The 26,296-nt window shown below is 40.2% G+C and overlaps 1 protein-coding gene across 1 annotated transcript; it reads left to right on the plus strand.

The window, feature by feature from the left end:
• Nucleotides 1–901: 901 nt before the first annotated feature.
• Nucleotides 902–26,093, plus strand: LOC113952647. The gene is made up of 28 exons (XM_027654944.1): nucleotides 902–997; nucleotides 1,441–1,557; nucleotides 2,296–2,469; nucleotides 2,958–3,165; nucleotides 4,171–4,337; nucleotides 5,421–5,533; nucleotides 6,429–6,510; nucleotides 6,703–6,840; nucleotides 7,547–7,709; nucleotides 8,445–8,566; nucleotides 9,742–9,882; nucleotides 10,904–11,017; nucleotides 11,374–11,502; nucleotides 11,977–12,138; nucleotides 13,839–14,003; nucleotides 14,850–15,015; nucleotides 15,877–16,061; nucleotides 16,646–16,738; nucleotides 17,004–17,208; nucleotides 18,118–18,305; nucleotides 18,995–19,092; nucleotides 19,480–19,664; nucleotides 20,682–20,884; nucleotides 21,315–21,498; nucleotides 22,132–22,241; nucleotides 23,132–23,251; nucleotides 23,641–23,780; nucleotides 24,911–26,093. Exons 1-28 carry the CDS (start codon nucleotides 914–916, stop codon nucleotides 24,924–24,926), a joined length of 3,972 nt encoding a protein of 1,323 aa, XP_027510745.1. The 5' UTR covers nucleotides 902–913; the 3' UTR covers nucleotides 24,927–26,093.
• Nucleotides 26,094–26,296: the final 203 nt, after the last annotated feature.

A 26,296-nucleotide genomic window follows, 5' to 3' on the forward strand; every position in this document is an offset into this window, starting at 1 on the left:
ACAGACATTGATCACTGTTGACGAAAGTAAATTCCAAGGACTCCTGATACTCAAAATCACTGATGTAAGTATCCTACAGGCTGTCAGACTGCATGTAGAAATTACTGAGTAATGTACTCTAGACTATTTTATTGGGAACAAAGAGTCAGCTTTTAGTAATAAATGCCAGAATAAAAATAAAATAAAATCTTTGAAAATCTGGCACCTGTAATGTGCAGTAACAAATATACTGGATAAGAGGATCCAGGCTCTGGCACTTCCTGAATCAATTCCTAGTTATTCTCTTTGTAAATTTGTTGTTTGCATTGTATTATTTGATGTTCCTTGTGTCACTGTGACTTACATTGCAAAATAATAGGCAGGGATTAATTGAGCCCCTGCTGTTTATTTAAGTAAGACAGTAGCACAAGAAAGGCTGTGAGTCTCTTGCTTTCCTGTTGACAGTTAAAAGTTTGGCTTTTCTTGTCATCAGTGTAAGAGAGTAGAGAACACATAAAAGCGTCTTATTCTTTGTGATCATTCACTTTCTTAACATAACTGGTAATTTCTGCATGTTTCTACCACAGAGAAACAAGATAGCTAGTGAGAGTTCTTTGCTACCAGAGAGAAACATTTACACCTTTTTTCCTCTCAGCTGAAATATATATATATTTTTTTTATCCTACCTAGGCTTGATGTTTCTTTTCTCTTTCCCTAAGTGTAATTTCCCTAAGTTCAATGCAATTTATTTTAATTAATATTAAATGTAGGACAGAGAGATTTGTTAAATTTCTGGTTTGAGCTCTGTGTTGCAGCAAGCTTTGGGTTCTACATGTGCTTTGCTATCTATGCTGTGAAATATTAACAGGAAAGGCAAGAGCTGGATGCAGTGCTAACCCACGACATTCCAGGAGCTGCTGACATTGGCATTCCTATGAAGATGTTAATTGATGTGATATCAGAAAAAAACAGTGACTTCTATAAAAGATTTATTCATTTCTGTGTGAACAGCAAGCAAGTAAGTGTCTCTTCCATGTTAGTGAGATGTGAAATAGAGGTTGAAGTGAGCTAATTGATTTGGTAAATATTGTTTCTCCATTTGAGATAGCTGTGCGTGAGGCCCCTATAGGAATACCCTGCAGGGGCTGGTTTGGTTTTAAAGGCCTTAATTAAATGAAGGTCGTATCTTCCAGCCATTCTTTCTGTGCAGTCACTCCTACAAACAAATATGACAGCAGCAATGATCCATGATTCCCACTGGCAAATTGTGTCAAACTTTCTTATCCATTATCTTCACTTGGTGCAACTCAGTCCCTTTTACAGTACAATTCTTCACCATAAAGTTTTCCTCATTTTCATAGTTTTACTCTAATGTGTACAATAATTATAATTAATCAGAGAAATCTCAATATCAGAGATGTGCCACAGTTAACTTTTGTCATATTTACTTGGACTGAACAGATTACGGAAGAACTGAACTTTGTCCAGAAGTTGGGTGTTGTGTCTCTTAACTACAAACTCACTCATAACTTAGAGGTGCTGAAGACTTTGCAAATAAAAGACAGGATTGAGCTGCAGGTAAGTTACCAGGCAATGGCAGGGGAGACACAAATCCAGCCTGGAATGATGCCCTGATGGAAGCAGCAGCTGTAAAAGCGAGATGGCAAAGGACAGCGGGTGCAGATGGGATTTTACATGTTTGCTCTTTAGGTGAAGAGGGGAGTCTGGCTGCTCACTTTGTTTGTTCTTGAGGAGAGTCCAGAAGCTCAGCTTGCTCCTGAGGGGTTGGGATAATGCCTTGCTAGACCAGAACTTCCCATGGGACTGAGAGACTGGAGGTTGGCTGCCATGTGGGAGCAGCCCAAGCCCAGCTGGGCTGGCAGCCTGCCCTGCCTGAGGAGGGCAGTGCAGTTCAGCTCCTGTGCCTCCTCTGTCCCTTCTACAGACTGGGCAGAGGTGAGTTCTGGTGGGATTGCACTGTTGACATTCCAAATGGTATTTTCCTCCCAAGCTCTGGTTACCTGGCATGTTTCTTTATCTGAGAAACACAAACCTGCAACACAACACTTACTCTTTATTAATCATGTAACTGCTTGAATAGCATTAAGGCATGGCCATACTGGAGAATACATGTTAAAATGCTGAATTTAAAAATAAAAGGGACATCTGTAACTATGTTGTGTTATAAAATTGCACAAGATGAATTTTTTGACACGTTTGAGATGACACTGCCTCAGATAAAGAAAGAACCCTGACCAACAGGAGCTTTAACTTTTATTAAACTGTCTTTTCACAATTTACCTTTGTTGCACACAGGCTATCTTGAACCTGGAAGTCACCAAGAGCTTTAGTATGAAAGTGCTTTATGGTCCTCACCTAACAGTACTTGAAGGACAAATCCAGGAGTTTGAAACAAGTACCAACATAACAGGGAATTTCCATCACACTTTGCCATGGCTGCTACAAGCCAGAGTCCCACCATCTTTGCAGGTAGTTTTGGTTTGGCTTTTTTTTTTTTTACATAATTATTATCCTTTATTATGATGTAGTAGCCAATGGTTTGAATAAAAACTACCATTTTGTGAGGTACAGGATGGAAGCTGGGATTTTCTGATATTTAAAAACTATGGAGAGCTAAAACCTGACATACTGAAAAAGAAAATTTCTTACTGATTGCTTTCTGAACCAGAGTATTTCATTCTGATCAGTGTCAGTATAAAGTATCCTTTATATAAAGGGAGTCATATGTTTGTGGGATAAAAGAGATGTGGTTTGAAATTCATTCAGTCGAATGGACTTTGTACTGGAAAGTCATAGATGATTAATGAAAGGCTAAGATATGTTTTGTTAATGGATAGATTTTTAACATAATTATAGACTAGAGTGAACTTCCTTTCACTTCCATTTGTCTCCTGTTTTAAAATTAAATAGTATTTAAATGTTGTTTGGAGAACTTATGTCTACGTGTCATTTTTTAGATAGATGTGGTTTTTCAAGGGAGAAACACTACTCAAGAAAGATATGTGCATATTGCAGCTGGAGAAACATCAATCACATACATAATAAACTCCTATTATGTTGGTCACCAAGTGGATATCTTCTGCCAAAGTGTACACAGCAGTGAGGTACTCCAGGCAGCTGGTTATCCTAAGGCAATCAACTTGATTCTCAGCTTACAGGAATCAGGTAGGTACCTGCCATCCCTGGCAGGTTTTTTGTTCTATAATAGCTCTCTGAGGATGTTTCAACTCTTCCTTCAACAGGTGCAAACTGACTAAGACCTAAAAAGAGGTTTTCTCTTCTTTGTAAGTAAAATTGTCATTCTGAAACTGCATCTGTGATTAGTTACATTACATGTTTTTTTAGCTCCAGGGAAGATCTCATGTGGTACAACACCTGGTAAAACAGGTTATCCCTGAGATATTTACCTCCATAAAATAAGATTCCAGTATCACACAAAAAAAACTTGTTACACAGTACAAAAAATGTGAATTCCACTGTAGTTTAAAGTAGTCTTTGAAATAATTCTAAGTGGCTTTTGTTGTCTGAACTGTGGAGGGGAGACACACCCACCCTGATGAAGCCAGTCTCCTCTGAAAACTTGGCCTGGCATAAATCCTCTCTCCGTATCACTCAACTGCAGATTTACACTGTGGTCTGTGTGATTTTGTCTTCTCCATGAAGGGTTTGGGGGTTTCACATCTCTCATCTCACTTTTATCTTGCAGGAGTCTGTAATTTTCTTTTTCAAAAATGAAAAGCTTGTAGGAAAGTGGGGAAAGGGCCTTCAGGTCATGTTGTTTGAGCAGTGTTGGGTTGCTGTAGCTGGAACCAGAGGAGTCACTAGAGGTCAGAACAGCTCAGAGCTCTTCTCTGGAAGTGGCTGCTACTTGCCACAGGCAGCAGTTGGCTGTGGGAACTAGTCAGCTCTCCTGCAAAAAAACATGATTGATGGGAACCGACCTGACACTTTACCTTATCCTGGGTACACAAGCTCTGTTACCTCAAGACTTTGTAAGGTCAAGGCTCAAGGAAATCCAAAAAACCTCTACACTCCTCCAGTCACAGGCCAAAGCTCTTGTAATCCCGAATGATGACCCAAATGCTGGCTGGATTGATTCTATGCAGGCAGTACTGAAAGTCCTCAAAAACATGCCACTCAAATTGGCACTGTCCTGTTCTTTCTATATAGAAAACAAAGCCAAGACTGTCTGTGAAATCCAATGTGATGAGAAAGATATAACTGTGACTGTGGATGTTGGCACAGACTTTCAGCTCTTTGGTGTATTTGTGTTCATGGCAGAGGTGAAGCATTCCATATCACTTCTCCATCATCTGGGACTTCCCTTCTTTCTTAAGGTAATCCACCATAGATCTTTTGCTGTGCTTTGATTAGAGCTGTCATTTGAGTTACATGAATCCAGAGCACCTCCAGGGGCCTCAGTGAAATTACTCCAGGTTTATACAAGTGCAGATGAGAAGTGACTTGCCCAGTTTATCTGAATCCTCCTTTAACTTAAGTGCACAGCTAGTGGTCTGTTTCCAAGGAAACCGGTCAGGTACCTGAAATTCCCAGCTTCAGGGTTCATCATTTCAGGAAAGCATGCATTTACTGTCACCTTCTAGCTGATAAGCTAACCTCCACTTCAAATAGCAAGATACATAGTTAGGATACAAAATTAAAGGTTGCCTTTCCTGAACATAAATATTAGACCAATATTAAACCTTCATATTAAGTACCAGTGTTTCAAGTGAATATTTAATGCCAACATTTTATTGAAAAGTATTAGATATATCCCCTGCTTCTTCCCCCGTAATATTTAGTGAAGTGTCTTTTATCCTCCAAATGTTTCAACGAAGAAAAGAAGAGCAGGGATAGTAATTCTTGAGGTGCCTTATTCATGTATGAGGTATGACTGTAATCATGGGACTTCAGAAATTATTGTTCTCACAAAATCTGGCAAATGTGTTGATATTTAAATGTCCTGATCTTCCCCAGAGGGATTCCGTAGCATTTTCAGGATAAAGCTATAGATGATCCAGGAGCTGTGGGAGGAAGAAAATACCCTGGAGCAAAAGATTTGTGGAGCCCAATCTGTTTCTTCAAAAAAAAATAATTCTTTATAGTATATGAAAAAGGAGACTGGGGGAGACATGAACTAGAAACAGTGGCTTTAGACTTAAAGCAGATAAGGATACATGGAAAGTAAGGCTAATATTTATCAATAATGCAAATTAGTAGCTATGGAAACACACAGAAGAAACGGAAAACATCTCTTGAGGTTTTTGGTTTACATCCAGAAAGCATCTAGAAGGCCTGTCTGGAAGATAAACTTCAGTCGAGATGGTGATTTTAAGTGAGTCAAGAGGTTGTGCTCAGTCGAGGTGAAATGTTGGGGTAGAGGTTATGGCATGTCATTTGTTTATTTTCCCCCTCCACAGGTGACAATTCAGGAAGTCCTGACTGAAAATGAAACTGCAGGAGCTCTGAGGCTGACCTATGAACAAAACACAAACTTCTCCTTTGCCATCAGTAGGAAAAAAGACCAGCAAGGGTAAAAGAGTCATTCTGAGCGTTGTAAAAATGTCATTAGGCCACTGTGATTCCATGGAAAAAAGTTACTGTTTGAATCACCAAATCACTGGTGAAATGGATAACAAATCTTGGATAAAGTGAGTAGTCACACCAAACAGTCTGTTCACCTCAGGAAGTTTATGAAGGGCTGCAGATTCCTCACAGCTTGGGGTATGCCTGTCTCTTTGCCTGCCCCCACAGCATCAGAGTAGCAGACAGTGAAATAATCCATAAAACTCTAGGTTTGAGCCAGACAAGTACTTAAAAATATACCTTAAGTCGACATAACTGTTTAAATCTTCTTAAATCTTTTTGGGACCATTGAAACTTGTAAAATTACAGAGACTTGGTTTTCTAAGTTGGAATCAGTATGGGTGTATCTGCACAAAACTGTAGGATTTTGAGGATGTTTTAAGAGGTGTGATATTTTCAGCCTTGGGGTATTTCAGATATTTCTTGATTTTCTAGCAAAAGACCTTTGCATTGAAAAGTCTTTTAAGTTCTTCTAAACTCTCTAATAGTTCTAAGTTTGTAAACTATGACAGTGCCTGCAAAGTCAGATTACAAAGTACCTATACAAATTTTAAAAAACTGATGCATTTTCTATGGCAGAGTAATTTCTGTTTCAGTGGGCTACATTCTGCCCCTGGGATGCACACAGATTTTTCGCTGAGGTCAAAGGTGCTCTTTGGTCTCCTCTACCTTTGTGTGAATGCATCAAAAACTGGGAGCTGGGTGAATGTTCAGTGGAAGGTACTGCCATTTGTAACTCTGAAACCTGTGGCGGACTTGGAGTAACTCAGATGAACTTGTGCTGCCAGTGAGAGTGTACTTCCTGAAATATTGTTGAACAAAAGTACATTTCTTCCCTTTAGTGAAGAGTTGAATATAAAAGCACTCCAGACTCATCCCTTCTTTCTACAGTACTTCCCCAGTGCAGCAGAAGTGTCTTCTAAGGTAACTATCTGCAAGTTATCTATCACATACATCACTGCAAATTAGACTTGTCTAATATTTTAGGAGTCAAGCTGCATTATGTCTAGTACTAGTAACTCTGACATCTTTGTTGTTGTCGAGGATGTTCACGTTTTCAGAGATCCTAACGATCTTTCTTTCCCTTTTTTTTTAATTTAATGGGAACTTGAAAAGGTAAATTATGATATGAGTGAAGCAAAAGGCAAACTCTGCCTCAGGATGGAAAAAAGAGATTTCAATGTCACAGCGAAGCTCACTTTGACTGGAACCAGCTACACGAATGCTCTTGAAATAGTACAGACCATGTCCCAGGTTGGTATCATTGACTCTGAGGGCAAACCCAGGCTGTGACTGCCCTGTTTTAGAGAGGGGTGTTCAGGGTGTGGTTGCCAAACACTCAGGGTCAAATACAGCTCCTGCTGTGTGATGTGTTTTGCCCTTGATTTCTCCAGTAGCTTGAGCAAACATTTGACTGCAGATTGGTTGTGAGTCCAATGGTATAAATTTCTGCTTGATTTTATATTTGTTTGCTCCTATAGATGGAGCACATATATAGGATTTATAGGAAATCAGAAAAATAATATATTACAAACTGACCAATTGCCAATTTTTATTACGCAGATACCACACATTTCTTTTTCTAAATAAGGAAGAAAAGATGTCACAAATAGATATTGTTGTTTGTGTTATCTTCTAGATTTATTCTGTAAGAGTGGAACTCTGGATGTTGTAAAAATTATACTGAGAGGAAAGAGAAAATCAAATTGTATATTAAGCAGACTTTTGTAAAGGGGACACTCAGTTGTTCCATTGTGTGAAAAGATGACTTACTGTGGAAATGAAGACAAGTAGAAATGAATAGCTGCTTATACAAGAGCAAGGCTTAGAGTATCATTGTACTTTTAAAAACACATTCCTAAAACTAGACCCTACAGGACTTTATAGTACCAAAATTACACTTAGATTTTTAACTTCTCAGAGAAATTGGGATTTAATGTTTCCTCTCTTTCATTTTTAGTTAAAAATGGTTCCAAGGCAGCTTGTGTTAATGACTGTTTACCAAAAGGGCAACAGGACACATATGCTGAGGCACATTGCTCTGTGGGATGGCAAAGAGATAAAGGTAACAGGCACTTACACTGGACTCTTCCCAAAGTTGCCTGGAGGTCACAACATTCAGGGTAGGTTTCTTAAGTCTTTTGCCAGTGTTGGTAGCAAACTATAAAATAAAACAAACTACATAAATTTGATTTCAAAATGCATATTCAAAATGCATGTCCAAATGGTTTCAATCCTGGTTCCAACATAGTTCTAAGATCTTATCTGCTTTAAATTCATTGTAATCTGGCTGTTAGAAACATCTACTTCAGAATACTATTTCTGCTTTGTGGATGTGGAACATAAAACTTATATAAACTTTTTAAAACTGTAGTAGATTCTGGTACTCTACTGCACTGGGTACTGAAGGGAGCACTGATCACACTGGCCACTACTTTGTTGAGGCTTTGTTATCTGAAAATAAAGAAAAAAACCTGCATTTACTTATTTGAGATGTTCCTCTTCCAGTGTAAGGCATTCTCAGCTTCAAGCAGGTTATTTTCCTGGCTGTTCTTGCTGCTTTGGGTGTAGCTATCAATCTTTTGATTATTGCAGGTAAATGCTGTTTAGCTGTTAGATAGAAGGCTCCTGTTTTCACTTGCATTTACTCATACTGAGCAGAAATCAGCACAGTGCAGTCATTTGGGCTGTTGGGAAGGTGATGTGTGTGTATGAGCAAAGACATTGCTTCTCTGGGAACCAACTGCTGCCCTGCTGTCAGTGAGAGAATATGTCCTAATGCCTTTTTCTTTATCAGAAAATGAAGAGTCATGATCTGTGGTGGGGAAATCTTACTTGTTTGCTTTTTTTCCTTGTAGTGGAACTTCTCCATCCTCTCTCCATCCCTCTCCCACGGCATGCCAGGGTCAACTTATATGTGAAACATTCGGCACGTCATCACCGGGATGATCTTACTGTCATTTGGAATGAGGAGGACCAGGTACAGCAGCCCAGAGCAAATAAATGTCAGGAATATCAAATGGTTCTGCTTTTCTTTTTTTCTGTTTTTTTTTTTTTTTTTTTTTAAACTTATTAAACAAGCCAGGGAATTCAAGCAGGAGGCAAACTATCCTCCTTCTTGGATATGTAAAAGGCTCCAACTATGGAAGATGAGCAGCTGATATGCTTGTTGAAAACATTTTCAGACCATACTAATTTTTTTATTTGCAGTAAACCCACAACTTGGTGCTTAACCCAAGGCAATGAAGTGGATGTGCTTCAAAGCAGTGGGTAAAGGCCTTTGAGAGTGAGTGGAAAGAATAGTACAAACATCATGTTTAAAGCAGCATAGAGGAAAAGAAACAGAATTTAAGACAAATGAGTAAGAGTGAGCATTACTGTGAGGCTGTTATACCCTGTTGGATGGGTATAATATTGTGTTTGCCCACACAGAAGCGTGACACATACCTGTACTTGGTAGTTTCAGCTTTACTGATGTAGTCAAAGCTTTTTTGTATTTCACTCCTCTAATTAGTGAGAATGACAAATATGGCACAGTTGAAACCAGTCTTTGTCTTCTTAAATTAAGTCAGCATTATTTTTGAAAAATATAAATAGTAAAAATGACAGAACCAGGAGAACTTGGGTTAGGTTGATTGCCAGGTGTGGTTAAATGGGGACACTTACTGATTTGCTGCTAACTGTGTTATCTGTGTATGTGTGTCTGAAATGCAGCACCTTGGCTGGGTACTACATTGTTTTCTGAAAATGGAAAGATAAAAGACAATATGTAAAACACATTAACATATAGAATGTTTTTTCTTGTACTTTGATGTGCTTTGACTATGCAAGCTGTTTCTAAGCACTCTGTGGCAGTGCAGCCTGCAGTGCCTAAAGATGAGACCAAAATTAAGCCTCAACAAACTTAAGCATTGTTCATGGTTTTAGTAAAACACAGAGAATAGTTTTCATTTCACCTGTGCCATGTAATTCAAGTAGCAGGAATGTCCTCATTTGAACATTAATTTGCCTCACTACTTCAAAAAGAACTTTATTAGGCACATAATTCATCTGAGGAAAAGGTACAGGGAAATCGTACTGGGTGTGTGTTTGAGTTCAGTATGTGAGAGGTGTTTTATTTCACAAGTTCCTTTTACATCTGTTGCTATGGATCAGATATCACTGTCATCTTCTCTGAAGTTTGGAAGACACCGGACAAACTACAGAGCCACTGTTGCCCACCCATTTAATTACACCCTGAAGCAACTGGAGATCCATTCCCTGTCAGAAAGAAGGGGCAGAAAGTACAACCAGCAGGTGAGAGCATGAGAAAGGGCTGCAAAATACACACCTGTCATGCTGCATTTACTGTTAGTGTGCCTTTCATCTCTGAGAATGGCAGAACCAGATATCACCCTGAAAAATGTAAAGAGAACCAAGGGCTATTTTCTCCTTTCTCCTTCTCCAAACCACCAGCATTGTTTCCTTTTCTAAGCATAACTGCTTTTGACTGACAGTCTTGCACTTTTAGCATTGACCCATTTTTGGTGGTAGGAAGCCAGAAGTGCACAGGGGGCAGCCTAGCAGTGAAAATCAGGCAAATTTTCTCCACAAAGAAGTGAACAAATTTCTAGTGCACATACTCCAAAACCTTCAAACAAACAACCTCCCCCAAAAAAACCCCCACAACAAAACCTAACCAGAAACCCTTTGATACCCTTGTGGAGCAAACATAAATTTTTGGACTGTATGGAAAATTGCCACACAAGTGTGAAAAAATACGCAAGACTAGAAAGGCTTTAAAATACAATTATGAGTGCACTTGCAAAGCATATGTAAGGAAAAAGAGCAGGAGGAACTCCACAAATCATCCTTCAAGATCAGAGACTGTAGTTGTATTTTCTGTCTGAAAATGCACTTCATGAATCAGGGCACTCCAGTTGCTGAGGCTGAAGATTTTCTGCTCAGTAATGAGCTGTGCCAACTGTGCAGTGTTGTTTGTTGATCTGGAACCCTTTGGTGCTCTTGGGTGCTTTGCACTAAGTACTCAGTACCTCTCAAGAATCTTATTCAGAGGAATAAATTCTCTCGTAGGGTCATTATTCCAGTGGTGTCATTATTGGCTGTGCACGACAGACCCCAGGCAGCTTCCAGAGAAGGCAAAAAAATACTTGCACTGCCTCGGTTGCAGCAGCGCAGTTTCCCTGTGCTGGTCTCCAGGCCACAGAGCCTGTTGCAGTTTTCATTGTGGTTCTGTTTTTCTCCACTGGATGGGGATCATTCTGCTGGATCACCCTGCAGCTCTTCTGTTTGTTCAAGTCCTTCTCTTTGGTTTCAGCTGCAGCTGGCAGGGAATGCTGGGCAGCCTGCTGACATCCGACTGACCCTGGAGGATAAATCCAAGGTGGACATCACTGCCTGGGGGGGCTGTGTGACACTCTCTGCAGGCCAGGTAGACTCTCAGAAGGGAGGGGTTTGGTTTTTTTTTTCTGCACTCGTTACCATGTGAAAGCCTTTTACTTGAAGTCAATCTTTTTGTGTCTCAGAGGGAGAAAAATGAACCCTCTGAAGAATTCAGTTTCAAGTTGCCAGATGTGGTTTTATTGGGGCTGCAGCTTTCCCTCAGGACAGAATTGTCAACCCCTCAGGTTTCCTGGCAGAGGTTGAAGCAGTGTTTTATGGATATAGACCATTCAGAGGTTCTCACAGGGGTGTATTTTTGCCCAGGAAATGTACTGCCCTAGGATACACTGAACTTTTTTTTTTTTTAATTAATTATATGTGTCGATTTTTTTTCCTCTTATCCAGCTTCAGAGAATATTAAGTATGGAACACCTGCATGCATGTGGATCTCTAGAGCAAAGATCAACACTGTTTAATGAATATCTAGATCTGAATTGGGATGACAAAAAAATCAAACACAATTTAACATATGAGGTAAGAGAAGGCAGTTGTATCTGTTAACTCACCATTTTTATGAAAGCTGTTCTTAACAGATGAGAAATTATTTAGGTTTTAGGCGTAATGTTGCATGGATTTTAAGAAAGCTTCTGTAGAGTCCCATTTTCTGTGAAATATCAATATTTGACTTTATCTTTTACATATTTCTCTACATAAGAAGAAAGATAAATGTAGCATATTAAAGAAAGAAAGAGTTTTTACCAACTAGAAGCCTCACTTGTGCTCTAAATTTGCAAAACTTTAGAGTTAATTCTGAAGGACGGGAACCAGAAACAAGGCTGATGATCTAAAACACTGTCAAGTGGAAATGTTATGTTTCAGAAACGTTACATTAAAATCCTGAAGCTACTAGAATAACAAAAGCCAGCACAGGGACAGGGTGAGTGGGCACACAGGAGTGTCTAAGATCCTGTTGTCATATTTTAACTTTGTTTTCTTGGTTCATTGCAGAGAAATCAATTCTCGTATCCTGATAAATTCCAGTTAGAAGCTGTCCTAGAAAATATTTTCCTGACCCCATGCACCAAACAGAAGATTCTGGGTAAAATAGAAACAAACTACTGCTCTTCCCTGGATCATTATACAAGCTTTGAGTTCTGTGACCTTCCAAATGTAAGTCTCAGATAAACATACTGAACCTACTTCACTTTAAATGTAATTACTGTTTTGGAGACTCAGTTTTCCTCAGCTGCAACTCTTCATGAGAATTGCCATGCTTCTGTGACCTAAATAAACAAACAGTGTCTTTTGATGGGCTGAGGCAGAAAGGTTCTGTTTGCCATTGTAGTATATTCTATAGGCCCTGTTGTGAGTGTAAAGATTCCCACTTCCTCCATGTTCTTTCTCTCCTATTCCTCTTTCAAAGGTCTTTTAATTTCATGTTTCTGGAGAATATCAAAACAGGCTCATAAGTGATCAAAAAGGAAACTAGAGAGCAATAAAAGTGCTTTCCTTCCCCGGTGGGTAAATGTTTACTGGTTTTTATGATTGCTCTGCTGGTAGTGATGGATTTTTGAACTTTAATGTAACCTTTATTTCTGTTAAACACATACAATGAAGACCGATCCATGATCTTCCTTAGCTGCACACTGGACCTCTGAGTTGCCTATAGATATTCACAGCAAACACAAAAACTGGAACTTGCAAAAAATGTCTTCATTTACATACGTTTCAGTTCCCAGTGGCTAAAACACGTCCCAGTTTCCAGCAGGTCATACTCTGTTAGCAAGGGGAAACAGAAGCCAAATTTTGATGCCTGTGAAAACTTCTTCCAAGACTAAGGTGTGATAGAGCCTGTTTATAATGCAAAGAATGTATATGTATGTCACTTCAAAATCAGGTGCCTCTGTATTCTTTTAGATCCTTCTTTTTCAAAGGCATCATGGTTTAAGCTCAGCTAGAAATTAAGCACCAAGCAGCTGCTCTCTCAACCCCTCTCTCTCTCCCCACCAGCCCCGTAGAATGGGGAGGAGAATCAAAGTAAAACTTGTAGGCTAAGATAAAAACAGTTTAATAATTGAAAACAAAGTAAAATACAACAATAATGGTAAATAATAATAATGATAATAAAAAGGGAAAGGAAAAAAAACCCAACCAGGTGATGCACAATGCAATTGCTCACCACCTGCTTGCTGATGCCAGACCCCCTTCCTAAATCCAGATCGGCCCCTTCCAGGTAACTCCCACAGTTTATATACTGGGCATGACATTCTGTGGTGTGGAATATCCCTCTGGTCATTTCAAGTCACCTCTCCCAGTTGTGCTCCCTCCCAGTTTCTTTTGTGCACTTCCTCACTAGCAGACAAAAAAAAAAAAAAAAAAAGTCCTTGACTTTTGATAAACAGGATTTAACATACTGATGTTTTGGGTTTTGCTATCCATACTATTCTCATTCTGAATCCAAAACACAACAGTGCACCAGCTACTGAGGAGAAATTAACTCTATCCCAGTCAAACCCAGGACAAATATCCACCTCACCTCCCACACCCCCCCAACTTTATCAAAATGCCTAGCCAGAGTTGCTGAGAAGCACAGGAGCAAAAAAAGTGGATGTTTTAACAAAATATAGTTTCCAACTGTTCCTGTGGTCTTTGGCTGCAATCACTAATGTATTTTTTTATACACCAGAAACTGAAGATGTAACAAAGTGAGACAGTGTGAGGAGGAAGATGTGCTGGTTTCTGAAACTACAAGTTTTGTTCATCTCTTCATTGTGTAAATTCCAGGAGAATGCTACCACTGCACAACTTCTATGCAGAGCCCATGTTTGGAAGAATTAAGTTTTAACATCCTTTTTTTTGTGCATACTTAGGTAATTGTTTTATCTGGAAAACACCAGCTCAATAAAGATAACATCATTTTGCAGTCAGAGAGCAGATGCCACCTTGGTGATCACAGGACAGATGGGGGGTTGATTGGAGTATCCATAAAGAATCAGAGCACTGCTGATGTGAAGAACTATTCTATGGAAATTGATGTGAGTTTTTATTTTATTTTAGTGGCACTGGGTTTTGGTTTTTAAAGGCCTGCTGCCATCTATCTCCCAAGCGGATCAGGTGCAACCAGTGACTGTAAAACAGCAGGCAGCTTAAAATATTCCTGGTTTCTCTAGTTCTGTTTATAAAGGAGCAGTTACATAATGTCCATGTGGTGTGATCGAGAGAGGAAGGCACCAACATCAGTTATCTGCAGAGCTCAGGCCCAAATATAATAAGTGTGTATCAAGGGAGTATATCAGTTTTAAGAGGCTGTGTGTTTTTATAGGTCACCTTCAGCATGACTGGTCTGTTTGGTGAGGCTTGGTTTTTTCACCTTATCAAAAAAAGAAAAGAGGGAAACAAAATACAATACTTACAGAAAGCATCATTTACCAGAAAAAAGAACTGGCCTTAAAAGGGCACAGAAAGGCTCATATGATGCTCATCTGTGGCAAATCTCTTCCTTTTACCCTCTGTTTCACATTTGCTTTTAATTTCCTGTGAAATAAATAGGGTGGAGAAGCTGGTGGTGGAAACAGAGTGAGGTAGAAAAGTAACATGTTCAGCACCAACCAAACTCTTCAGTAGCAGGAATGTGGGTACTCAGGCTTTCATTGCTACCAGTAAAACTTTGTCCAGGAGCCTCGTGCTATCCAGTCATTCAGCTCCTGAGCTGATGCTTGTGCCTCTCTTAGTGAACTCCTGCACAGTGCACAAACATTGGGAAACACTTCCCTCACCACTTACTGTTCTGTGGGAAGCACTGATATTCGAGCATCGTCTCTGAACAATCATTTAATTCTGTGTTGTGGCTTTGAATAAACGTTTTTCCTTTATGGCTGCAGTTAAGAGCCTTTGAAGATATTTGGCTAGGCCTGGCAGGAACTGCTACTTCCTCATCTGTCCAGAGCCAAATCCTGGTGGAGGGGAATATTGATCAGAAAGAGAAAGTAAAAGTAGCAGCTTCAAAAGGAAAGGAGTGCATTCAGTACTACCTGGGGTATCTGAAAGGTATGTACCTTCACTGACAATGCTTGTAGCCACATGATTTAGTTTTAGGTAATCCTACAAGGAGCAGGCAGCTGCACTTGGTGATCCTTATGGGTCCCTTCCAACTGGAGCTATTCTGTGATTCCCAGCTGTCATTGCTGTGAAGAAGCTGGATGAAAGGCTGTGTCTCTAGTGCCAAGCTGGGTCAGTTCATGGTGACTCAAGGTCTTTCAGATTAAAAAAAAGCTGAAACTTAAAACTTGTTACACAAAGGTCAGTTTGAGAGACGTTTTGGTTTCAGTTATGGATTTGCCTTTCCACACTTCTGCAGAGGAATTTCTCACAGGTTCATGGCCTCACTTGTAAGTGCTGTGATGTATTTGAGATTAGGATCATTAGTTCGTGAATCACTGAAGTCAGAAGTTTTTAACAGTCGTTCAACTCAACTCTCTCCACCCAACTCTCTCTGTGCCTTTGCCAACAGTTTCTGTTTATGCTCATCAGTGCTTGGGTAGAAGCGCCTTCAGAGAGTGATGGGTGGTCCTGCCAGGCTGAGCAGTTTTGAAACATCAAGACAGTGAAGGCTAAAGTAGAAAAAATGCTTGTAAATCACTGTGATTGAGAGAATTATTTAGATTTACGTTAATCCAGTGCTTCATTTGCCGTAGCAAATCTGTATTTGTAAATCGTTCACAAGCCACACAGAAGAGAAAGATCAAACACTGATCTAATTGTCTCCTGTTTATATCTTCTTTTTTTCCCCCCACAAACACCTAACACAGACACTGATTGATCACCTACGTAGTAATTAAAAGCCGGCTTTGAAACAATGTCTGTCAGTGTTGTTCCTGTAAATGAAGCGCTGTCTTTTCGTTCCCTAAGGGGATTTGGAAGAAGGAATGGAAGTCAGTGCTTGTTCTGATGGGCAGGAGATGGCTGCCATTAACACCTATCTCAGCATCAATGGAGAAAGGCGGGAAAACACGGGACAAGTGACTCTAGCAGCTGCTAATGGAAGCTTGAGTTTTCTGGCTCATGGATGTGGGGATCCAGTTCTTAAGGCTGAGGTGAGACCCTTGAGTGGCTGTTAACTGCCATGTGGTTTTCCCGGAATATTGTTTAATTTTGTTAATTTACTGGAACATCTTCCTCGTAGGATTCAGGTGTGAGTTTTGGTGAGTAGCCAGGCAAAATTATATGATTTTATAAACTCATAATAACGTTGATTTCACGTTGATGTGAAAAGTTATCATGGTGAGAATTAAAAAGTTCGGCCATACCCAGAGACAGAAAATATGGGTCCCTCTCCTGAAGGGTGAGTCCTCTGAGGAGGGTAAGTAAATAAAGTGAGAGCAGCAGTAACTGCTCAGTGTGTTGGTTACAAAATTAAGATTAGTATTCCTGACTGTGCTTTTACTTCTAATAGGGTTTCACCTAGTCTCTGCTTGGAGGAGGCTTTTTGAATTTTCATCGTTAGACCTTCTGTTCCCATGTCTATCCACTGAATGAGGCAGAAGTAATTCCCCCTGAGAAATGGGAAGCCACTGTGGAAATTTGCTGGCATTTAAACTAGTACAAACTTTGAGTGATTTGGACCCAGCACAAGCAGGTTTAAGTCATAAATTCAAGGTTTTTATTAATCTTCTCACAGTACAAGCTTAATGAAATTGGGAGTCTTTTGAAAGCCAAACTGACAGAAAAGATAAAGAAGTTTGATGGATACATGTGGAGATTCAGGAGATCAGTAAGTATCTGTACATATCTGTGAAAACACCATGAGGTGTTCAGGCAGTGTTAATTAAAATCATTACATTGCCTGCAGTTGTTTTGTTTTGCTCAAACATTTAAATGATTACTCCTGTGCTGACAGATAAAAAACATATTTCATGTAGAGATCTTGTATCTCTGCACCCACACCGAGGAGTCAGAATTGCCTCACAATGGAGTCAAAGCTTTGCATGAGATCAGTGTGTATTTTGATATTGCTTGTGATTCGGGAACCACTGTAGGTGCAGCAAGTTGGTTTCCTGTCTGAAGCAGCTGGCTGGCCTTCCATAGCCTTGCAGAAGGCAGCAGGATTCCTGCTTAGTGGGGGCAGAGCTGTAGCCCAGGCGTGGAAGCAAAGCGGAATCGGGCAGATCCTGAGGAGCAAGGTCCCGCTTTATCTGGATAAAGTTCAAGGCATTGTCCAGCAAATGCGGAACGAATTGCAAAGTAAGTAAAACTGTGCAAAGTGAGGAGAATAAGGACAATGTCAGTGCAGGGCAAACCAAACGACTACAAACTATAAAATATGCTGACAGCATAAAGGTTTCTATTTTGATCCAGCAAAAAGTGCTGACCTTGGCTCTTAGTGTACAGAGTGGGAGCCTTGATGCAATAAGCCCTAAGTAAGCTCTCTGTGAGCACCTTTCTAATGAAATCAGTGATGAGACATTCTCTGCGTCACAGGAGGCTGAGTTCAGATGAGAACAGAGCCCTAATTCCTAAGCTGAAGTATTTCTGCTAACAACTCCCTGGCAAGCCTTTCCTCCCAAAGGGCTGTTTGTATCCATCCTTGAGTTTTGAATGCTTGTACTAATCGGATTTCACTTGATCCGTTTGTTCCAAGCCTATCCAGTAGTCTCTAATTCACTGTTCAGCTGGACTGTGGCTCATCCTGAAACCTTTGAGTTTCAGGTGTGAGTTCTCACAAGAGTAAAACCTCACTTTGGGCCACTTACCTCTAAGCTCTTCCCACTCAAAAGTTGGATTTAGTTGACATACCATGTTTGAAATCAGTTGTGACCAAACTGTCCTGTTACTAATCAGATGTAGTTTGTGCAGTACACTCTGATGGTGGCATACTGCAAAGCACTACTCACATCTTTGGGCAGCAGCAGTGTATTTATAAGGGGCTCGAGGTTAGAGCTAAATGCCTCTTTCAGTTTTCCCTAACACTGTGTCCACACACAGAGCTGTGCAATGTGCCCAAACTGCCATGAAAACAAAGCTGCCTCTTCCTGTTTTGTGTGTTCCCCCTTCCCTTACCTGGAAGTTGTGAGGAAACAAGCAAACAAACAAACAAACAACCACTTTGCACCACACCAGCTAAGGTTTGTTTCATTAATGTGTTTGCTTCAGAGCCACTAGCAACTTTGAAGGATGCCTACTATGATGTAACCTTGAAGCCACTGGATGAGGTCTGGAAAGAGAAGACAGAAGAGTACATGAAGAAAATCCAGGCTTTTTTACCCAATATTGTAAAAGATGCATGGCTCATGGAACCAATCCAGCTGGCATTAAAGGTTGTGAAAGCAGCTTTGGATACGGTTGGTATAACTCAGTTCTCAATTTTTAGTGGTTTGTAAGGCAAGGCCTACAGCTTTAAGTCTCAGCTTTGAACTATGGATACACAGAAATGATTAACTATTTTGTTTAGGGAAATAGTGCAGTTATCTTTACACATAACAAACCTGTGCACAGCTAACCTACTGTTCTTGCAGTATGTGTCGTGCCTTGAAAGCAGTACTTTTCCAGCTAGAGGAGAGATTGTTTCACTAGTTCTGGTTGAAAGCACAGCAGCAGACACCTGTCATTCATGTAGCTTTTACTTTTCTTCCATAGAGGATGAATTGCGATTCCAGCAAACAATGTACAGATTTGGGCTCTTTTAGTTGAAATGAGGAGCATAAAATATATCATGCCAATTTATATTAACAAAGATACCAATCCTTTGCAAGCTATTGAAGTGCATTAACTCAGTGAAGTATTGGTATACTTTAAGTAATGTTATTTAGGAAGAACATATTTCTGTCCATCATTTGTTGCTGTTGTGAGTAGAGCCTGCCCTCTGGATATTAACCTCTAAATGACAGGCAAGTGACAAATACAAGAGAGACTTCAGTGCTATTTCAGTGACTGTCCATTTAAAACTGACTGTTGATTTAGCAAGTACTGGCCCTGCCCTGAAGCCATCCTGAAGCTGGTTTTGTAATCTCCTCTTCTGACTCTCCAACAGACCACACAGCAGATGTTCAGGTGGGCAGAGGCCACGTTTTCCAGAGCTGTGAGGAAGATCCGGAAGCCCTTGCTCAACCTGTACAGTTTTTCAGCCAGGTAACTGGTGTTCCTGCAGGATCCCTGCTGCTGGGTGCTGTTCTAAATGGATATGTGCTTACTTAGTCTTCCTATCAGTTTGCAGGCTGAGGGTTCTGGACAGACACCCAGCTCCTTCTGCTTTGGGCACAAGACACCCTAATATTCATTTCTGTTGGCTGTCAGACCTGACTGCCTTTCAACAGGAGCTACTGGGCAGCAAACAGAATAGTGATAACTGATAACTGGCCTTTTATGGCCTTGGGCAGTGCAGCTGTTGGCCAGTGTGGGGCTGTTCTAACCAGACTACAGTTCTTATGAATATTTCACTTCCACATTTCTTATAATAAACCAACAGCATGTCCTCAGCTGAGCAGGGCTCCTGCCCGTTTTGTTTGCATTCCACAGGAACTGTTCCGTGGCAGTAAAACTGCCAGTACTGCCCAAAGGAGACCACTCCGTACAGCTGGCAAATGTTCCTACTTATCTCGTTGGAGAGAAAATAATGAGGCCTCTGCAAGACCTCTACAAAATCAACATCCTTGCGGAGTATTATAGATTCAAACGGAGGATGGTGGAGAGTCCCTTCGAATGTAAGCCCTTTGTAACTGGGTCTATTTCCACTTGGTGCTATATTTGAAAAATCATATTTGGAATAGTACTTTACTATGGATGGTTGCTAATTAATAATTTTCCATCAACTTTATATAGTCTTTCCTGTAAGACAGTAACGGTATGTAAAAGAGCAACACTCTGGGCATAAAGTGACACTCCTCTGCTTAATATTCATGCAAATTTTCCAACTCTTCACACTTCATACTCTTGAGACTAGAAATCAGCAGGGGCTATTTATCTGTCTTATCCACATGCCTTTGTGAGTTGATACCATGGTTCAATGCCAGTCATACCCATGGTTGTGTCCTGGCACAGAGGCTTTGAAACCAGTCATCTCACCTCTCTTGACTCTAGGATGGAAAAGCTCAGCCCTACCAAAACTTCAGAGACAGTATTGCCTGTAAAAGCATTGCTAAATGCTAAAAAACTGCATTAACAATCCCAACTGTCCCTTAGAGAGAATGGCTTTTCCAGAAAGAGCCATTTTTAATGGTTTCCTGCCACTAGACTGACAGGCACAAAGTCGGTCCTAGTGACCAAATAATCTAAGTGATATATCAGCAGGGACTGCAGCTCTGTTTGCTGCTCTGGTTTGGAAGGGAAGTTTCTGGAGAGAGTTAATATTCTTGCTGTTTTCTGCATAAGAATGTATGAAGTGTAAGGTATATGTGTGTGCTTACAAAACGCAAGTTTACAAGTAGCAGGACAATAAACCAAAATGAGCTCTGAATCCCAATTCATGTTTCTCAAAGTTTCAGGACACCCAGGTAAATCTATAATGAAAAATAAATCATTAAATTGCTTTGTTTCTGGTAAAATTTTTGTTGCAGAGTAACTGCAGTGTAACTAACTAAAATGTAAATGTAGTAATGTCAATGTAATAATAACTTGAGAAATTATTTTAAGAGCATGCCAACCAGAAGCTGTGTGTTGCAGTATGCACAGCACTCACTGCTCTGTGGGAAACTCACTGATGTTTCTTCTGAAATCTCTAGATCATGCTCTGTTAGTGGGGACCAAGCATCTTGTGACTTTTGATGGAAAAATTTATGACTTGGCATCAAAGTGCAGTGTACTTCTTGCCAAGGATTTCGTCCACAATGCTTTCACTGTAATACTAAGTGAGGAAACCAGTAACTCAAGATCACTGTATGTGGAGATGAATCAGACTGTGATCAGTATCCACCCAAGACTGAAGGTAGGAGGAGCAAGTCAAACATTCTTCATTTTCACAGCAGAAATTATCTTAAAATACCAACAACAAAAAAAGCTTTCAAAATATTAATGCTCAAAGCACAGATCAGAACAGCTCTCAGACTAGTGCTTTAAAGTAACCACTTCTTAATCAGAAAATACCTCTCCAAAACAAAGCCAGTTTAATGCAAGGGCTGCCTTTTTACTCCCTGCATACTAAAGGAAATTTTCAGTGTTTTTCTTAGATCATGTCAGAGGATGGTAGCGTTAGAGAGGTCAAACCGGACCTGTAGCCTTGGAGGCTTTGTGCTGTCTGCTCTTCTGGAAGTTTAACACAGCTGCCTGATTTCGGGCTAAGTTGGCCCCACCTGAGCTTGCCTGTTATTGAACTTTAACAGTGACAGATTTGAAACCGCATTTTCATTTTAAAACAGATCTCCAAGATGTTCTCCTTTACGGAAGAGAAGTGCCAAGTACTGGATAAATCACTTGAAAAGAATACCACTAATTCAAGGAGAGAAACCAACAAAATAGAAATATCTAATCAGAAAGGAGTTTCTCTATCCTGTGACTTTCAGTATGATCTCTGTACTGTCACTCTGGCTGGGTGGTACCATGGTGAGTACCAATTATACAGCCTTTGTCAGCTGTTAGTCATTTTTTTTATCTCTCTAAATTATTATCACCTGTAGTACCAGCATCTGGGTTGTCTTTCACTTGTTTTTCCCCTCTTCATTTATGCACATTCTGGAAATGGCCCTAGGCATTCCCAGTAATTGCCAAATCATTCCAGTGGTTAGTAAGTGGTTATGGATTACTGATGATTCATTGTTATAAAGCAGACAAATGTAATGCAGTCAGCCCAGCCCCAAACCCTGGTTGAGAATCACTGCTTTAGAGCTGGCTTAGCTTGTCAGACCTGCAAGACAATTACAGAGGGAGGCCTAAAACCTTACAGGAATGCATTCCTATCCATGTGCCCCACACTATTCTAAAACTCACACTCCCAAGATTAGCAGAGGATAGATCTGATGCCTTGATGTGGTCAGGAGAAACACATGACCAGCTAAGACAAGAGATGGCAATGCAGGCTGGAACAAACCCAGAGTGGCTATCTGGACATACCTTCTCTTTTCCATGTTGGAGCTGAGCACTCCTGTAAGAATAACTGGAGCTCAGAGACAGCTTCTGTAACTTTCCTGCATCTGCTCCTGACAACTACTATTTTAACCCATTTCAATTTCTTCCCAGGTATCTCAGCTGGGCTTTTTGGTACCAATGATAATGAAGCTGGAAATGAATGGATGCTTCCTAATGGTTCCTTCACTGACAACGTGCAAGAGTTCACACAGAGCTGGCAGGTAAGGAGCTCAAGGGCTTCTTTGTGCAGGGCACCAGGGGTGCTGAGCACAAAGGACAGCATTGTACTCAGTAGTGTACTCAGCTGTGCTGGTCAAATGGAGCTTGAAAAAATCCTTTCTGACCAAAAGTTTTAGCTCAACTCTATATAATACAGAAAGTGAAAGCAGAGTCAGGTTAAATCTGGCCAGGTATTTAAGCCTGAGATAAAAGCACTGGTCACTGCACTGCTGGAGTCACCTCACCCTGAACTGTGAGCTCTGGCTGGCAACTCGCTCCCAGGAGACTGACTTTCCTTCCAGCAAAGTTCCAGTGCCACAAGGCCAGGGCTGCACAACAGCAGGAGGCAAAGGAGGAGCCTGCAAGGTCTGGCTCCTGCAGGATGAGGGTTATCACAGATTAAACTGCTAGTTCATTTTTCTTAATAACTAAAAATCACTAGAATTTACACTTACTTAAAGAACTTTTTGGTTGGTTTGGGGTTTTTTGTTTGTTTTCATTTTTTGTTTGTTTGGTGCTTTTTCTTTGATTTGGAGTCTTTTTTAAAGACTTCTTTATCTATGAATAACCCAGCAAGGATAGCAAGATTTTTTTTTCTGCATTAAAAAGATCTAGTAAAAGCACATCTTTGACCTGTCAGATCTACATAACAAGAGAACTAGCCAACTGCCTGCTGTGTCAGTGAATAACAGAATCAAGAGAAAAAGGAAACAATGTGTAGTCTGTAATATCAGTTATGTCTCAATATTATTGAACAATAAACATTAGAGCAGTGTACTGAGCTGCCCATATCTTCCTTTAAACCAGCTCACACTGGAAATCTGAAGAATTCATCCTAACCCGATGTATTAAAAAACAAAGTCCCCCAACTTCAGTAATTCTGCTTTCCCAGGTGAACAAGTGCAGTCTTGTACCGAAGAAAGAGAAGTCATGTCCAATTACAGGCAAGCAAAACATCTGCAAAGTGTTTTTTGAAGAACCACATTCACTTCTTAGGAACTGCTTCAAAGTTGTAAGTAGAACTTCAACCGTGAAGGACTGTCTGAATCACCCAAGTGTCATTCTTCAAAGGAGGACACATAACCCTTGCAAGGATGTAGAAGTTTAGTCACAGATTACTTTAGAATAGAACAGCAATCCAGACAGAAAAAAAAAAAAAGCTGTTATTATCACCATACATATAAATTGAGGTCCTTGACATCCACGGAGTAGAGGCATGATTGCACCACTCTTTAGGATACAGGTCTAAAATCTGGAAATAGAAATAACCCCCTCAATGTTAGGAAGAGAATAAAGGTTTATGAATGGCCCTAATGAGGCAGCCGGAGGGAGACCCACATCAAACCTTTGGGTCCAGCTGCAGGTGCCCCCTGCTGCCCTAAACAATCCCTTTGTTTTAAGGTGGACCCCAAGCCCTTCTACACCATGTGTACACAGGACACCTGCGAGTCCCCGGCCCCGGGGGCTGCCTGCAGCTCAGCAGCAGCTTTTGTTCATCTGTGCAACCGGAATTTTGTCCCTGTGGAAATCCCTCCACAGTGGTGAGTTTCATTTCTTTTCCCTCCTGAATATTCTGACTGCATTGCTCTAGTACTTACATGTCTGTAATTCAAGAATGCATGAGAAAATAAAACTAATGAATCTGACTGTGGGTATGAGCAAAACTGAGTGTTCCTGGAAACAGTTGTCTTGCTGCTTGGCTATCTCCCCTTCCTGCTGTTCCCTCACCAGCACACCACAGCCCACCCACTTCACACTCTTATATAAACTTCTACACAGGAATATGAAATACAGAGACAAATTTTGTTAAATAGCCAGTTGAAAACAGAGTTTTAGAACGGCTGGGTAGTTGAATGATTGAAGTCAGCTAGTGCTGCTGGTTTACATGATCCCATTTCTGAAGAAAGGGATTGGAATGAAGATGGATCACAAGCTCAGTTAACAATAACATGCTATTAAAGCATGCTCTTAAACAAGCAAAGTACACAGGGGATGTATACACGAATAAACATATTTAAGACAAGAAATAATTCTTTTCTTTTCATCTTTTGTATCCAGTTTTGGACACCATGTTTTACTTAAACTGTGAACCAATTGAGAACAGTCATGGGGAAAAAATTGAAGGGCTGAGGCTTAACATGAATTAAGTCTCTAAATATGTAAACACACTAAAGAGAAGGAAGTGTAACAGACCAAACTACAGTAAGGGAGAGTTGGTTTGGCACAGTGAAAGAGTCTGTCGTGGCCAGTCCAGTCACGCACAGTAACCGACAGCCAGCCATGGCCAAAGAACCAAACAGAAAGTGTCTGTCTGGAGTAGCCACCTCTGCACCACTTCCTAGAAATTCACTCCTGTCAAGGATCTTCCACTGAATAGCTGAACCAGCCAGAGCCCATAAACTTCGGACATAATGCTGCTCTTTCCCTCCTAAACATGAATTTATCAAACGTGAAAGAATCCTACATCTTTCTTTTAGTTTAGTGTATCCAAGATAAAACTGTATCTAAAATGCTGGAGTACTTTCCCCACAGCTTGTTGATGTCATAAATGTATTTGATGCTATTTTTCCCTTTTCATAGATTCTTGTAATTCAGTGTAATAACAAGTGGCATTACATGTTACTTGTACTTACTAACTACTTACCTGGATTTCATCTCTTCTTCATTTCAGCTTGAGCCTGTTCTGAATGGCACACACCAGCCCTGGAGATGGAAGAACCCTTTCAGCACCCAAAAATAGAAATTATTTTAGGTAGACAAAGCTAGAGGCAGGAGCAGGAGAACAGTAGCAGTGCAAATCCATTAGTGTTAGACAATGAAGCACATATAGTATAAAAGGAAAGCTTTCCACCAGAACCCCTGAGGGCAAGAGGAATTATTTCAGTATACTGACCAGAAACTATAATCAACCAAAGGAAATTGAACATAATAGTATCAATTACTTTAAAAGAATTCTCCCATTCAGTGGCAAAATTGTGTCTCCACAAGCCTTCAACCATAGCATAAATACAATTAAAAGCTGACAAAAGGTCTCTTCCAGCTCAGATTAGTACAAGTGGAATACTTTGTGAAAGCAGCATTATCAGCTTTGAGTCAGCAGAGACGCTGACTTCTTTTTTCTCCAGAAATGAAACTCTGCTGTTCAGCGGTTCTGGACAAAGTTATCTTTTTTTTTTTTGTTCAAGGGAAGTGCTCCAACACACGAGAGCTACAGTAGAAATAAGATGGTTAAATAATTGAAAGCACTTGATAATGTTCTCATTTTTATGCTGGCTGATTTTTCCCTTACTAACGTGTACACTGTTAAATGAGAAACACCCTTCTGTGTACCAGTTTCACGTTCTCCCTTTGTGCCTTTAGAAGCCATTTCTCAGAAACCAGTTGATGTGTTTGGAAAGGGTGATTGATATCTATCCAACCCATAAAGTAGCCTTAAGGTGCTATAGCTGTTGTGTGAAAACGTCTATCTGTTAAATCCTTTTCTATATTTTAAGTCTATTGATTAAAGAGATTAATTTCTCCATCTGTAATTTACCTTTCTCCATCTGTACCTGGAAGGCAGCTATTCCTCAGCAAAAGGTTAACACTGCAAAATCCTTCCCATGCCTTTGCATAACAAGCAAACATTGAAATAACGGTGTTCTGAACTAGGAGATAATGCTAATAAACATTTGACTTCCTTATTATTATGCTGGAGTACGTTTTTATTGGTTATTCATAAGAATATAAACCTGTACTGATCTACAGAGCTGGAACTGGCTCACAGACAAAGCCAGCACGGGCCTCTGTTACCTCGTGGATGCTGCTTTCAGCCACATTCTCTTCCTGAACATTGAACTCCCTAGTGTGACACACATTCTCACTAAAACATGATCCCCACACTAGTCAGGAAAAAACTCTGCACTTGTTGGGATTTCCACACACATCAGATGCTGCTTCATAAAACATGGTAGAAATCAAGTCTTCCTCTGTAGTAATTTTATAACTGCACCCTTACAGAGGTGTTTTGTAATGAAGCCAAAGTTGTATGAAATATTTCTGAAAGTTAAAGAGTATT

Source organism: Corapipo altera, unplaced genomic scaffold (assembly GCF_003945725.1).
Source record: "Corapipo altera isolate COAL_440 unplaced genomic scaffold, ASM394572v1 98, whole genome shotgun sequence".
NCBI lineage: Eukaryota > Metazoa > Chordata > Aves > Passeriformes > Pipridae > Corapipo > Corapipo altera.

Excerpts from the sequence above, each read along its gene's own strand:
- LOC113952647 (XM_027654944.1), top strand. The coding sequence starts at position 914 with ATGAAGATGTTAATTGATGTGATATCAGAAAAAAACAGTGACTTCTAT. Across the intron at positions 11,018-11,373 it reads TGACACTCTCTGCAGGCCAG|CTTCAGAGAATATTAAGTAT; the intron begins GTAGACTCTCAG and ends CCTCTTATCCAG. Across the intron at positions 19,093-19,479 it reads CTGTACAGTTTTTCAGCCAG|GAACTGTTCCGTGGCAGTAA; the intron begins GTAACTGGTGTT and ends TGCATTCCACAG.